The 13,170-nt window shown below is 47.9% G+C and overlaps 1 protein-coding gene across 1 annotated transcript in view; it reads right to left on the reverse strand.

The window, feature by feature from the left end:
• Positions 1 to 242: 242 nt before the first annotated feature.
• chd7 (chromodomain helicase DNA binding protein 7) overlaps positions 243 to 13,170 on the reverse strand; it is an 80,104-nt gene continuing 67,176 nt past the window's right edge. Inside the window, 14 exon segments of the mRNA XM_051070184.1 lie at positions 243 to 3,574; positions 3,856 to 4,036; positions 4,155 to 4,259; positions 5,152 to 5,292; positions 5,460 to 5,678; positions 5,786 to 6,019; positions 6,146 to 6,313; positions 6,586 to 6,834; positions 7,040 to 7,206; positions 7,565 to 8,566; positions 8,665 to 8,873; positions 9,136 to 9,559; positions 9,763 to 9,878; positions 10,167 to 10,296. Coding sequence (XP_050926141.1) covers positions 2,523 to 3,574; positions 3,856 to 4,036; positions 4,155 to 4,259; positions 5,152 to 5,292; positions 5,460 to 5,678; positions 5,786 to 6,019; positions 6,146 to 6,313; positions 6,586 to 6,834; positions 7,040 to 7,206; positions 7,565 to 8,566; positions 8,665 to 8,873; positions 9,136 to 9,559; positions 9,763 to 9,878; positions 10,167 to 10,296 — 4,397 coding nt within the window. The 3' untranslated portion in view covers positions 243 to 2,522.

Here is a 13,170-nt window from a genome sequence, read left to right on the forward strand (position 1 = left end):
ACACCTCCCTCCAGAGTTGAACCACTTCTTCAACAATAATTAGAAATCTTCATGAAGAACTGAATAAACTCCCTGGATGTCCCAGTCTGGAACACATCAGACCACCAAGCTACGCACCAGTCCAGGACCAGTTTTAAAGCAGCAGTGTGTCTGCTGTGTGTTTTTAGTTGAGTCATCAGAAGCTGTTTCTCCTCTGAGCAGACACAATCAGAGTCAATCAAATAATGAGATGCAGGCTGAGGTTTGGTTTCCTAGGCGAATATCATGATTCACTTTTATTAAAAGCATCATAGCTACAATTCATCATACATGATGTCTCCGAAAAAAAAAAAAAAAAAAAAAAGACACACACCAAAAAAAGAGGAAAAAAACATTTACATGGTATGTCTGTAAACTTCAAGGCTAGATAAGAATTTTGAGGTAATGCTCTTCAGCTTGCTGGCTAAAAGTAACAAAAAGTCCATTTTTCAAGAAAAGTAGCTAAGTAATAAAGGTACCTGATTATTTAAACTCTTTAACACCAGTGCATCAACAGGAACAGAGTGAGACAAAATTGATTGCAGTACTTATTTGTCATCATTTACAGTTTTAGTTTTGTTTTTCTATTCATACGACACTTGTGGTTATTAATATAGAGTGTGTGTGTGTGTGTGTGTGTGTGTGTGTGTGTGTGTGTTGGGAGAGTAATGTTGGAACATTCAAAAGCTGCCTTGGTTATTGCTGTCTCAGCATTAGAGAGGAAAACAGGGCCCTGTTACTTGGAGGGTGGGGGTGGGGGTGGGGGGGGCCTCCCCCCGACTCAGTCCCAGTTCTCTCTCTCTTCATCTGCTGGGCTGGCTGTATTAGCAAATGTTAAGACCTGGCCACAGTGTGTGTTTGAATGTACTTTGAGATATCGGAACCACTTGCAGCGCTTGATTTATCTCAGACACTTGAACTGGCCTCAGGAATGGAAACAAATCAAGCACCTCTTCATCTTTTCAAGTATTTCAAACTGAGCAACCAGAGCTGAACTTCATATAGAAACTAGTGAATTTCCAACTCTGTTGAAAATGTGTCTCAGTCCTGTTTTGGCCAGGCCTGGTGTCAGTGTGTGTGACTAGAGCAACAGTCTTTAAAGAGAAGTCACTAGGGAGCAGCGCTTGGTCTGAACTACTGGGATGTGAAGGAAAAACAAAGATTTAAAAAGCATCTGAACGTGGCATTGAGCAGGAAAATCAATCATGTGCCCCCCTGTAAAGAATAAACCTGAAACCTCACATCCCTGTGTGGACCACCGCTCCAAATCCATTCACAGAAACCTCCAAACGAGGACAGCTGGTTTTCGGTGGCTGAAACGGACCAATCAGAGGGCCTGACTGGAGGCAGACCCAGGCCGCCTGCCACTCCTGAGCCAAAACCAGCCACCTCGACAGAGAGACAGGATTCAGATGTGGCAGTGGAAAGACTCAAGTTGGTATTCAAACAGTGTGGGACTGGGTTTAACAGTATTGGTTCAGTGCGCGCACACACGCACAAGCATGCGCACGCACACGCACACGCACACACACACACACACACACACACACACATACACATACACATACACTCAAAGGAACACAGCTGGTAGGAAGTCCTTCCAGAAACAGTCACATGACAGAGAGGGTTTGGGGGGTTAGTGTGTGTATGTGTGTAGTGGTGGAAATCTGAATGTGTGTGTGTGTGTGTGCAACTCATCATCAAGTATGTGACGTATGTGTTGGGATGTGTGTGTGTGTTGTGGTGTGGGAGTCAGTGTGTGAGACTGAGTTAGGCCAGTCTAGTTTCCTTTTCCTCCTCAGAGTCTACCTGGTCTGATATGTGAGAACTAAAAACCTGCTCAGAAACGGAGCAGCTCAACTCCAATATCCACGATTGGTTTTGCAGCAGCTTTGTCAGACAGACAGCCGAGTCAGCTGTAATGCTGTTTGTATGAGAACCGATGTTAGAAAAGTGACAGCAGCAGGTGTTTCTTCTCTTTCTGTTGAGACGCTGCCAACAACAACAAAACAGTCAAGACGAAGGAAGCAAAAAATAATAAAATGACAGATCTGAGAGCTGAAAGCAGCAATAATAATAATAATAACAATAATAATAATAATAACAACAACAATAGTACTATTGGAACCATGTGAAGTCCTGTTTGAGGGATTGTGGAAGAGAAAAGTGGATAGAGAGCAGACAGAGAGAAACAGTGTTTGAAGAGGAGCTGTGCTCTGAGCGAGCGGCTCCAAGACTTTCCCTGACTACACTATCACTCAGAGAGACTGAAGCTAACACACACACCTCCTCCTCTCTGACACATAGCAAATATACCTGGCCAAAAATACACAACAAAAAGAGAGAAATCATCAACAACAATGTAAAGAAAAAAAAAAACAAAACAAAAAAATCATAATAGTTTGGATATTTGTGGTGGAGGCGTGTAAACGTGACGAGGGGAGGCAGAGGTCAGAGGTCAGAGGAGGGGAAATGTCCCAGGTCAGTCAGTTTTGTGGTTTATTTCAGTCACTCTTGTCCTTCTGTGGAGATGCTGCTGCCTCCTCTTCCTCTCCTCCCATCCCTCCATCTGCTACAACTGAGTCGCCAGCCTCGCCTCTCGTCTCCTCCCCCTCCCCCCCCTCCTTCTCCTCAGCCAAGTCACTCTCTCCTCCTCCCTCTCCCTCCCCCTCCTCCTCCTCCTCTTCCTCCTCCTCCTCCTCCTCAGCTTTCAGCCTCTTCTTCTCCTCCTCCTCGTCTCTCGGGGGGTTCGTGGACACGGCGCTGCCCCCCAGCGCTCCGGCCATGGCGCTCTGCAGCTCGGCCAGGGTGGAGGCGGTGGGGAAGCCGGGGAGGCTGAGCCCTCCGAGGCCTGGAGGTAGGAACATGGAGGGGTAGAGGAGGCCGGGGGCCATGGTGGAGAGGAGGAAGGGGTTGAACGCCAGAGAGTTGGCAGACATGCCGGCTGCAGCCAGCAGTGCGGCGGCATCACCGTTGATGGAAGCCTCAGCCGACGAATCGGCAGCTGGGATTTGAGGAGCTGCAGTGACATCATTAACTGACTTCTCTGTTTTCTCAACCCCTCCCTCGCTCTCTTTCTCCATCTTCCTCTTTGCCTTCTTCACTCCCTCTTCATTTCCCTCAGCCTCCTCCTCCTCCTCCTCCTCACCATCTTCTCCCTCTTTCTCCCCTCCCCCTCTCTTCCTCTTTGTCGTCACCGTGTCGTCACTCTCTCCCCCCTCTCCCTCTGTTGTTCCGTTTGTGTTCCCTGATGCGGCGGCGGCGGCGGCAGCGGAGTTGGATGCAGCGGCTGTTGCCGCCGCCAGGTTACCGCCAAACAGCCCGCCTAGGCTGAACATGTTGGGGAGGGCGGCGGCCATGTTGGGCAGGCCTCCCATGCCGGGCAGCATGAGGGGCAGCATGGAGGCGGCGGCGGCGCTGGCGGCGGCCTGCTTGGGGTCGGTGGGGGGAGGGAAGGCCATCAGGCCAGCAGCCAGCTGGAGAGACTGGAGGCTCTGGAGGGAAGACAGGTCCATCCCTCCAAACAGACTGTTCAACAGCAGAGGGTTGATGCCTCCTGGACAGGCAGAAAGACACACACACACACACACACACACACACACACACACACACACACACACAGAGTTAAAATGGAGCTCTGTGACCCTCTGAGCATGAACACAGACACTAACTGCTATGAAGTTAAATCAGTCTCATCTCTGCTCAAATAAAGCAGGGAACGTAAGCTGCACAGTGTACAGCAGTGTGTTGCACAGTACGGGAGTGTTTCCTCATCGTGGTTGTGTGTGTGTGTGTGTGTGTGTGTGATGACCTGGTTGAGTTAGGGTAAGTGTATACCTGCAGATGATGCAGCAGTGGCCAGTGAAGCCTGGGCAGCTTGAGCTGCAGCTGCTGCCTGAGCGGCTGCTGCTGCCTTGGCAATCTCAGATTTGGGTCTTCGCCCCCGACGACGAACACCCTCCTCCCTGACCACAGGGCCGGTTAGAAGGCGATCGAACATGGCCTCTGGGAGGAAACCCTGCATGGAGGAGGATTATAGGTTAAAGGTCACAAAGGAACACCAGAGGGGCTGTAAGGAAACAATGATACAACAGTTTTCTGTCGTTTTGCTGATAGGTTTGGTGCTGCTTACTAACCGACTGTTTGACGATGTCTGTCCAGTCAGGGGCGATGGAAAATTCTGGGTTCTCCAACAGCCATCTGGGAAGCTCTTTCATTGGTGGAGCCATGGCCCCGCCCATCTAAAGAACAGAAGGATGAAATGAAATAAAGAAATAAAACGTACTGACACATGAAGAAACACATGGCAGTAACCACAACAAGCCACAGGTCCTCAGACCAGTACACATCACCTCAACAGTAGAATCATTTCCACCCACCAGTCTACCCTCAGTAACCAATCATGACCAACTGAAAACATGTTTCAAGGATTTGTTGCAAAAGTAATGAAATCAAAAACTGAAATCTCTCATTTACTAAAGTCTTCAGAGTCTTAATTCAGTTGTTTGTTTTCAGCCTCTGTGGCAGCAGTTAGAGCTTCAGTCTTGTTGGTTCAGTCTCTACAGTCTTTGAACACCTGGATTTGGGCAGTTTATCCCATTCTTCCTGACAGATCCTCTCCAGCTCCGTCAGATTGGATGGAAGTGTCTGTGAACTGCCATCTTCAGGTCTCTCCACAGATGTTCTGTGGGGTTTCAGTCTGCTCTGTGGGACAGTCAGAGACCTGAAGACACTCTGGTGTTGTCTTGGTTTGCTTCAGGTCATTGTCGTACTGAAAGGTGAACTGTCAAATCAGTTTCAGGTCTCTGTGGAGCAGGTTTTCTTCAAGGATCTCTCTGTGTTTGGCTGCATTCGCCCTTCCCTCAGTTCTGAACAGTGATACAGGTGTGAGCCTTTCTAAACTCTGTCCTGTCAGTTCAGTTTGCCACAGGTGGACTCCAGTCAAGTTCTAAACACATCTCAGTGAGAATTAGAGAGAACAGGATGAACCTGAACACAGTCTGAAGCTACAGCAAAGACTGAACACTGTAGTGTCAGTTTTAAGTTTTTCATGAGGGTTAGAGTCTACTGAATGTAGACTGTTGGAAATGTGAGGGAATCTGAACACTATGAAGCCACTGTTTGTCAGCTTACCTTGCGCCCATTGCGTCTGTTGACCACAGGTACTCTCTCATCTCCAGTCAGGGTGTTGATGTCGATCTTGTTGGGATTTCGACAGCGATGGCGCTTCTGCTTGGGCTTGGAGAACTGAGACAGCAGTAACTCCTCGCTCTTCTGTAGCAGGAAGATACAAAACAGAGAGGCAGGTATGAATATAGTGAGAGTCAGTTTAATATAGTGGATAGTAAACAGAAGGAAAGCAAGGACAACAGTTAACACTTAAACAACAGGACTGAAAGTGGAGAGGAGAGACAAAGTAAAGGAAGAAAGGAGGGCTGTACTGGTGTGAATCCAGCCATGTCCATGGTGTATGTTGGGTGCTGCCTCAGCCATTCTCCCAGCTCTTTGTTTGACACTGCTGCCTCTTCCTCCTCCAGACTGCCAGAGGCAAGAGATCTGGCACTGGGGCTCTGCTCTGGGATGGTGAGGGATCTGTGGGCAGCCCGGGCAGCATCCTGAACCCCCTCCACAGCTGAAACCTTTGCCCCCTCTGTATCATCCTGAACATCCACACAGAGGAAAACATACATTTAATGTGGATTCTTGCACACAGTGAACACATGGGTCTGTACGACACCAACAACTTGACTTCTGATCCAGTCCGTACCCCTCCTGCTCTCTTGTTGCTCATGAACAGCAGCTCCAGGCCCTCTACATTTTTCCTGCGGCCTCGCCTCCTCCTCATGATGGGCAGGTCAGCGTCCAGTGAGCCATTGGCTCTGTGTCCAGAGGGTGGGGCTTGCTGCAGCAACTCCATCTGGGCTTTGAGAGAGGAGCTTGTCACCAGGGCACTGGGGAATCCAGCCAATGAGGGTGAGGCCTTGTGGTGATGGTGCATACCCTGAGCAGCAAAATAGATCACCTTTAGTTAAAAAAAAACTAGAATTTGTTTGAATGTTAAAATCAGTATTTATTTTTGGAGGCATGGTAACATAGCTTCTAATGATGAGTCAGACTGATGAAGTACCTTGGTGAGGTCTATGGCCTGGCTCTGGGACTCAGCGGCAGCGTGGCTCTCTCTCAGCTGAGCCACCATCTCCATCAGGTTACGTCTCTTGGCCGCCCTCTCCGCCTCTATCTCGATCTTTCTCCTCCTCCTCCTCCGTCGAGGCACCGTCAGGCTCAGAGCTCCCTCCTGCAACATCAGCTCCACAGTTACACCTGTGTCTGCCTTTCATCAACTTACTGAGCAGCATGTCATAGTATTGTTCCTGACACTTCAGCTAGCAACAACAAGTAGCACTACTGACATTCATTCATGACAGTCTTTCATTAGAAACACAGGATGCTGCTGGGTTAAACTGGTATGACTCAGAAACCTGGCATCAACTGTCAAATATCTGAGGCTCTGACTAACATGCTGCTGGTCATGTTATTTCTGGTGTATATGTGCACACAGACACTCACATGAACCTGTGGTGATAGTGTTTTTTCTTCACTCCCACTGTAAGGCGTATGGATGCCCGCCATCGTCAGCTCGGCCAGGCTCCGCCTCTGCAGGGGGCTGTCAGTTGCTGTGGCTGCCGTGGTTACTGCCGAGCCGTGCCCCGGCAACAAGTTGCTGGGGAAGTCGAAGATGTGGCGTCTGTTGACAGGCCACTTGCCCTTCAGGACAGCCTCGCATATGTTATCCATCCTGTTAATCATCACTCGATCCTGAGGGGTGGAGAGGGTGGAGAGAGGTGGGAGGTGAGCTATCATAGAAAGTGCTTTGGATATCTACAGCAGACACAGGCCCTTATTTACAACAGGTGTAGAATCTGTTCAGCTTGGATATTCCTCTATTCCTAATTTTCCCTGTTTTTAAGATGTAGTGGTCATTACCTGTATTACCTGATTGGCCTTATCATGTAAGACTCACCTTAGGCCAGAATGAAAAGGCGTAGGCGCGGTCCTGTAAGGCATGCAGTGCAGATGTTTCTGGCAGGTCGTCGGGGCAGAACCCATCTCTGGTTTCGTCGCGGGCCGACATGCTCAGAGACGCGATACTCTCCTCGTCAAAGTTCTTCTGCTCTGATGCAGCACTCGCTGTGCAGAGAGAAGGAAAGCCATTTTGCATTTTCTTAATTAAAAAGGTTTCCCAAACCGTTATCAAGGGATCCAAACTCATTTTATTCTCTCGCCCCTGGAACTTAAGACTCATTAAAACACTACCAAGTCATGAGGGGAAACACCAGAAATAGGCCTGTGACCAAGTGCAGTGTCTGACAACCAGGACAAATAACCTGGTCAACAACAGGGCAAACAGCACAATTACAGTGAGACATTTGGAACATATGTTGTTTAGAAACATCTCCATGGTAATTAAATCCAAAACTAAAGTTTAATCTTTATTCCCACTGAGATCAGTGACACTGAAAACCTTAATGTCAGTGTGATAAAGTACCTTCAGCCTGAGAGGATTTCTCTGATTTGTCGTCTTCATCCATCCTCTCCTCCTCTTCCTCCTCTGGGCTCTTCTCTGTGTCAGCTGACTTTGGAGATTTAGGAGACTCGGGGCTCTCCCGCTCCCTCTCCTCTCCGTCTTCCTCCCCCACAGTCTTGTGGCCTGGTTGTGCTTTAGGAGAGGAGTCAGGACGCTCTGAGAGCTCAGTGGTCATCTCCTTCTGGTCCCTTGGGGAGTCAACAAGACTCTTCTCCTCTGTCAACTCCTTCTCTTCTTCATCTGCAGGCTTGGAAGTCTTCTCTTCATCTCCACTCTGCTCCTGCTTCAGCTCCTCCCCCTCCTCTTTTTCTACTTTTGGCTGAGCCTCCTCTTCCTCTTTCTTGACCTCCTTTCTTGGTGAAGCAGCAGTCTCATCTTCCCCTTTTCCAACCTCTCCCTCATTTTTCTTCTCTTCATCAGGAGTTTCAGTCTTGGTACATGGAATGTTATTGGCATCTCCTCCCTCCGTTTCCTTTTTCACCTCCACCTCCATTTTCCCTTCTTCCGTCTTCTCGTCTTTAGCGGCATTAACAGCAGTTTTGGCAGCAGCTGCGGCGCTCGCCAGCTCGGCGGGGGTGAGGAGAGGTGCAGGGGTGATTTCTGCTGCTCCTACTCCAGCTTTGGTGACCTCTCCCTGGGATCCTGTGCCAATGCCGGCTCCTCGCTGGCTGGTAGAGCGCTGCTGGGCCTCAAGAAAGTCCAAGGTAGGGTCATTTAAGATGTGATAATCTGTTCGGCTCACGCCGTGCTTAGAGGCCCCCAGAAGGAGGTCTCGGTCATGGCGGCCACACTCCCACCACTCCGGGAGGTCTGGAGAGGGCTGACAGAGCTTGAGGCGCTCTGAGAGCAAGGGATGAGGGAGGACCTGCTCTCGGATGCGGCGGAGCAGCTCGATGCGGTACAGGGTGCGAGAGGCACGCTCCTCTGTGATCGGGTCAATGATCAGGGTTGGGTCTGGGAGTTCTGATGAGGTCAAAGACAGAGACAGTCTTTAATAAGAAATTCAACTCTGTGCCATGCTGGCCACTTTTTCACCTCAAGCAATGGATGTTTCCTCTTACCTGTTTCAGTCTTGACCTGCATTCTGCAGACCCGTTTACACATGGCAATAAACGAGTAGTAATATTTCTCCAGGCTCTCGTCGGTTTTCTTGTCCAGTCGGGCAAAGGCTCTGAACTGTGTCCAATCAAACTTCTGACACTGGGTGTCAAAGACGACGCCGAAGGTGGACACAACACGGTAGAAATCAGCCTCTTCACGACGGGTCCATCTGACAGAGAGAAAAATAACAGGCGTGAGCTTCAACTACCAAAAGTAACATGATCAGATTTTATTCTTCTGTATTTTGAAGGCTGTTGTATTCAAATACTACTTATTTTAATATTATTATTTATGATATTTATAATTATTATTATTTCATTTATCACTAATATTAATTACTGTTGGGTGATTTTTTTTCAATAAATATTCTTATATGTCCATATACAAGTGTGTAAGCCTTTTAAATTTTGTGACATTAAATGTAACTGCACCTTTGTCTCCTCTCCTTGTAGTACATGGCTCCATCAGCCATCAGGGAGCTGGTGGTCATCACTGGTGAAGCCTCTGGCATTAACTGTCCACCTTTGGCAAAGTAAGCATTTCGTTTTGCCAGATATGGGCTTCCTTCTGTCATGAACACTGCTGTTCCATCTTGGATGTAAGTCGCTCCTCCTCCTGTTTCAGTAACCACGGACATGGAAGGCAGGAACTCCCTGCGTCGTCGACGGCGACCGTCAGGCCGGTTGAGGGCCTCCTGGCGGAGTTGTTCTCTGCGGTTGGAGCGCTGATAGGCCGTGATGAGGCGACGTAGGCGAGCTGTCAGAGCGGATGCTGCTGGCCAGTAAAGTCGCTCAGTGGAGCCTGAAGCTCCACCCACAGTAGCTGCACTCTGACCGTTCTCACCTGATTTAGCTGCTGTGAGTGAGACAGAGACCAGAGGACCAAGGATGAGGTTAAAGAACTGCTGTCATTTCATTACTTGTTATATATTCTGAGTATTTTAGAGGCAAAATCTCTAGTAGTATTTTAATTAGCAAAACAAGTTGGCCAGCTTTTGGGGGTTCATTAGCACCTTTCAGCCTCCCCTATCACTCTCACCAGGTAAATTCCAAGTTTACCTTCATTCTCGCCCTCCACAGTGTCCTCTTTGTCATCCAGCGGAGAGTTGGTGAAGTCGTCCATGTCATCTTTAAAAGGCATTCGCAGTGGCTTGTACTCTGGATCCTCATCCTCACTGTAGAGGAAATGAAGACTCTGAGTTTCCTAGAGTAATGACTTTCTGACTAGACATGGTGAAAGCTGTGAAACTATAAATGTGTAATGAACATCAGATTTACAAACATGTGGGTTGAGGCAATGGTGACCTACAAGGATCTATAGCACCACTTGAAATGAGTGGAAAAAAGGAAGGCCGAGGACAGTGTTTGAAACTGTGATGAATAAGAAAGATGAAACCAAAAACACTAGAAGCAAAGGCAGAGGAAAGAATCTGCTTATTGGTCAGTGAAACCTGCTCTCTTACCCCTCGACACCATCTGCCATCATGTCGGAGCCCCTCTGCTCAGCGGCGATAGCCTTGGCGTCCGGCATACCCACCCTCTCCAAGAAACACAGGGCGGGGTCGGCACGCATCGAGTTGTACTTCTCATAGCCTGAAGAGGAAGACAAAAACATGTGAGGAATACAGAAGCTTGGATATTCATGACAAAAGGTGTAGAGACTGTAAAGTGGATTTCCACTGGTAACCACTCGGTAACTGCCACCAGTTAGCCACAGAGAGTACTGTAGACTAAAAGGTTATTGGTCAACACACCCAGGTCAGGACAAACTCCTCGACAGAAGGCTCTAACTCGCTCCTAGACAGACGCGATGCTACACAATCCAACACACACACACACACACACACACACACACACATCATCCATATTAAATGAAGGAATAGACAAAAACTGCAGCAGAAGGGCAGACCCCAGGAGCCAGCTGCTGACAAGACAGACAGCCTGGGTGTGTGTGTGTGTGTTGGTGTTTTTGTGTATGTACACTCGTCCCTGTTCTGCACGTGTGTGTATGTGTGTGCTTATCCAAGTGAGCCTGCAGGTGCCCATTTGTGTCTAGAAGGGAGGGAGGGAGGGAGAGGGAAAGAGGGGGAGAGGGAGGGAGAGGGAGAGAGAGAGAGAGAGAGAGAGAGAGAGAGAGAGAGAGAGAGGGGAAGGGAGCAAAAGAGGACGAAGAGGAAAAAGTGTGTGTCATGATGTCTGTGAAAGTGAGCTAGTGGGTGTGAGAAGCATAGTGTGTGTGTGTGTGTGTCCGTCCGTTAGGGGCATTCAGGCAGAACAGATTAGAATGTGCAGGTCCTACTGAGACACACTGGGAGAGGGGGAGACGGAGGGGGAGGCAGAGGACTAGGGTAAAAAAAAAAAAAAAAAAAAAAAGGAAAAAAAAGGAGAGGCAGACAAGAGTGGAAGAAGTGAGGGAAGAGGACAGGTGGCTGGGGAGTAAAGGAAAAGAGGAGTAGATAGGGCCACCATAACAGAAACACACCACCTCTTCTTCAACCTTTAATTCATCCCTCCTTCTTTCTCTCTCACCATCACAGTTCAATTAGGAAAGATGTTGGTAACCGCCTCTCTCTCTCTCTCACTCACACACACACACACACACACACACACACAGCCAAACGTTAATCATCAGGGCCTTTATAGGCCATCACTCTTCTGTGGTGTGTATGTGTGTCGCACTGTTTTGTCTGCCTGTGTGTGTGTGTCTGCATACAATGCTCACTGTGTGTGCATGTGTGTGTTAGCCCCCCTCAGAAAGGGCCTCCCTAGTGAATGAGGATTATGATTAACTATGGGTGAGTCCCTTTGTATTCCAGTGTGTGTGAGTGTGTGTGTGTGTGTCCTAATAGAATCATAGAGGGTGGCAATGATGGAAAAAATTATGACAATTACGCCAAATTAATATGAATGAGGGTTTCCACACACAACAATTAGCCTCATCGGCCTGTCACTGGGAGTCACATTCAGTCAGCACCAGAAGGTGGGTCACTGGGACATTTTCCAGCTGACGCTCCAGGTAACAGTTTGACAGTTAGAGCTAATCTCAAAGTTAAAACAACCACATCTTCTCTGTTCACATCAGTAACACCTGTAACACACAGCACAGTGCAGCACACACACTCGGAGCCAGCGGTGAAACCAGCAATCAATCACATTCGTGATAGCACACTGAGCCTACCAACTGCGTATCGCTATCACCATGGCAACACCAATCAACTGGTGGCAGCAGAAGTGGGTGGGATGTGTTTGTGAGCACCCTCACCCAGTTTGACTATGATGTGTGTGTGTCTGCTTGCGCGATGCCTCACTGGGTCGGAAGCCAGTGGAGTGCGTCTATGAGTGTGTCCTACGATGCTGGCCATGTTATCTGTGCTTATGTGTAATGTGGTGGTTGACGCCAGTGTGTGTTTCTTACCGTGTTTGAAGACGCCAATGAGCAGGGGACTTGTCGGCCTCGCTGTCCCACCAGTCAGCTGGGACCTCAGCATGGAACGGCTGAGGAATCCAGATATCCAGCTCACTGTGGCAGAGATAAACATATCATATTACTGATAATCACACTGAACTGTTTGTGTGTGTTTCAACTGTCTTCCAGTGCAGCAACTGTTTTATATTTCAATTCATAATGAGGAAAACAGAAAAGGGAACGACAGAAATCTGATTAATGGATTAATCTGATCTGTTATTACATTGTAGAAGTTGTCAGCCGCCAACCACAGATAAAAACAACTAAATATAGTAAAGGAACATTAATGTACAAACACCATATTCTAGTTGTGCAGCTACATCTGGTGGTATCCTTTGTGTTTTGAATAAACCTCAATATTCAACATTCCTTTTTTGACAAAGAAGTAAATTACATGCAAATACAGGAAAAGGAAATAGTGATCTAATCAGTGAGGTGCTACTCACTGGTACGGTTTTGTTACAAGGGAAATGTCAATTTGTCAATGATCCAGAGATTTGAGAAATTGAAAACAGGTAAAAGGAGGTATGATATGTGTAGAGATGGTTTGGACAAAATGCTTAAAAACGCTGCTAATGAACAGCCTCAAATAAAAAGTTACAAGAGCAAAGATTAGCTCAAGTTTCAAATTATTGTTGACAGCAGTCTAAACCCGGCTGAAACTGGAATCACCACCTCACAGCTGTATGCCTCCAACAGTCACTGTCTCTCTCTGCTCCTGAGTTAAGGCGTTGAATAATGGTCAGAAAAGTGTTTTTGGCAGATTATGATGACGACCTTGACCTTTAACCTCTGATCACCAAAATCTAGTCAGCTCGTGTTTGACTCCAAATGAAAGTTTGTGCCAAATTTGAAGAAACTTCCTTGAGGTGCTGCTGAGATCTCATATTAATGAGAATGTGATGGACAGACAACATAAAAACCGGCTGTGCACAGCTGTCCGCCAGCACAGAGTCAGATAATCACTGTCAACATATTTTTTTTTCTCGTTGGGGAAAAAA

Source organism: Lates calcarifer, linkage group LG4, assembly GCF_001640805.2.
Source record: "Lates calcarifer isolate ASB-BC8 linkage group LG4, TLL_Latcal_v3, whole genome shotgun sequence".
NCBI classification, from domain to species: domain Eukaryota; kingdom Metazoa; phylum Chordata; class Actinopteri; family Centropomidae; genus Lates; species Lates calcarifer.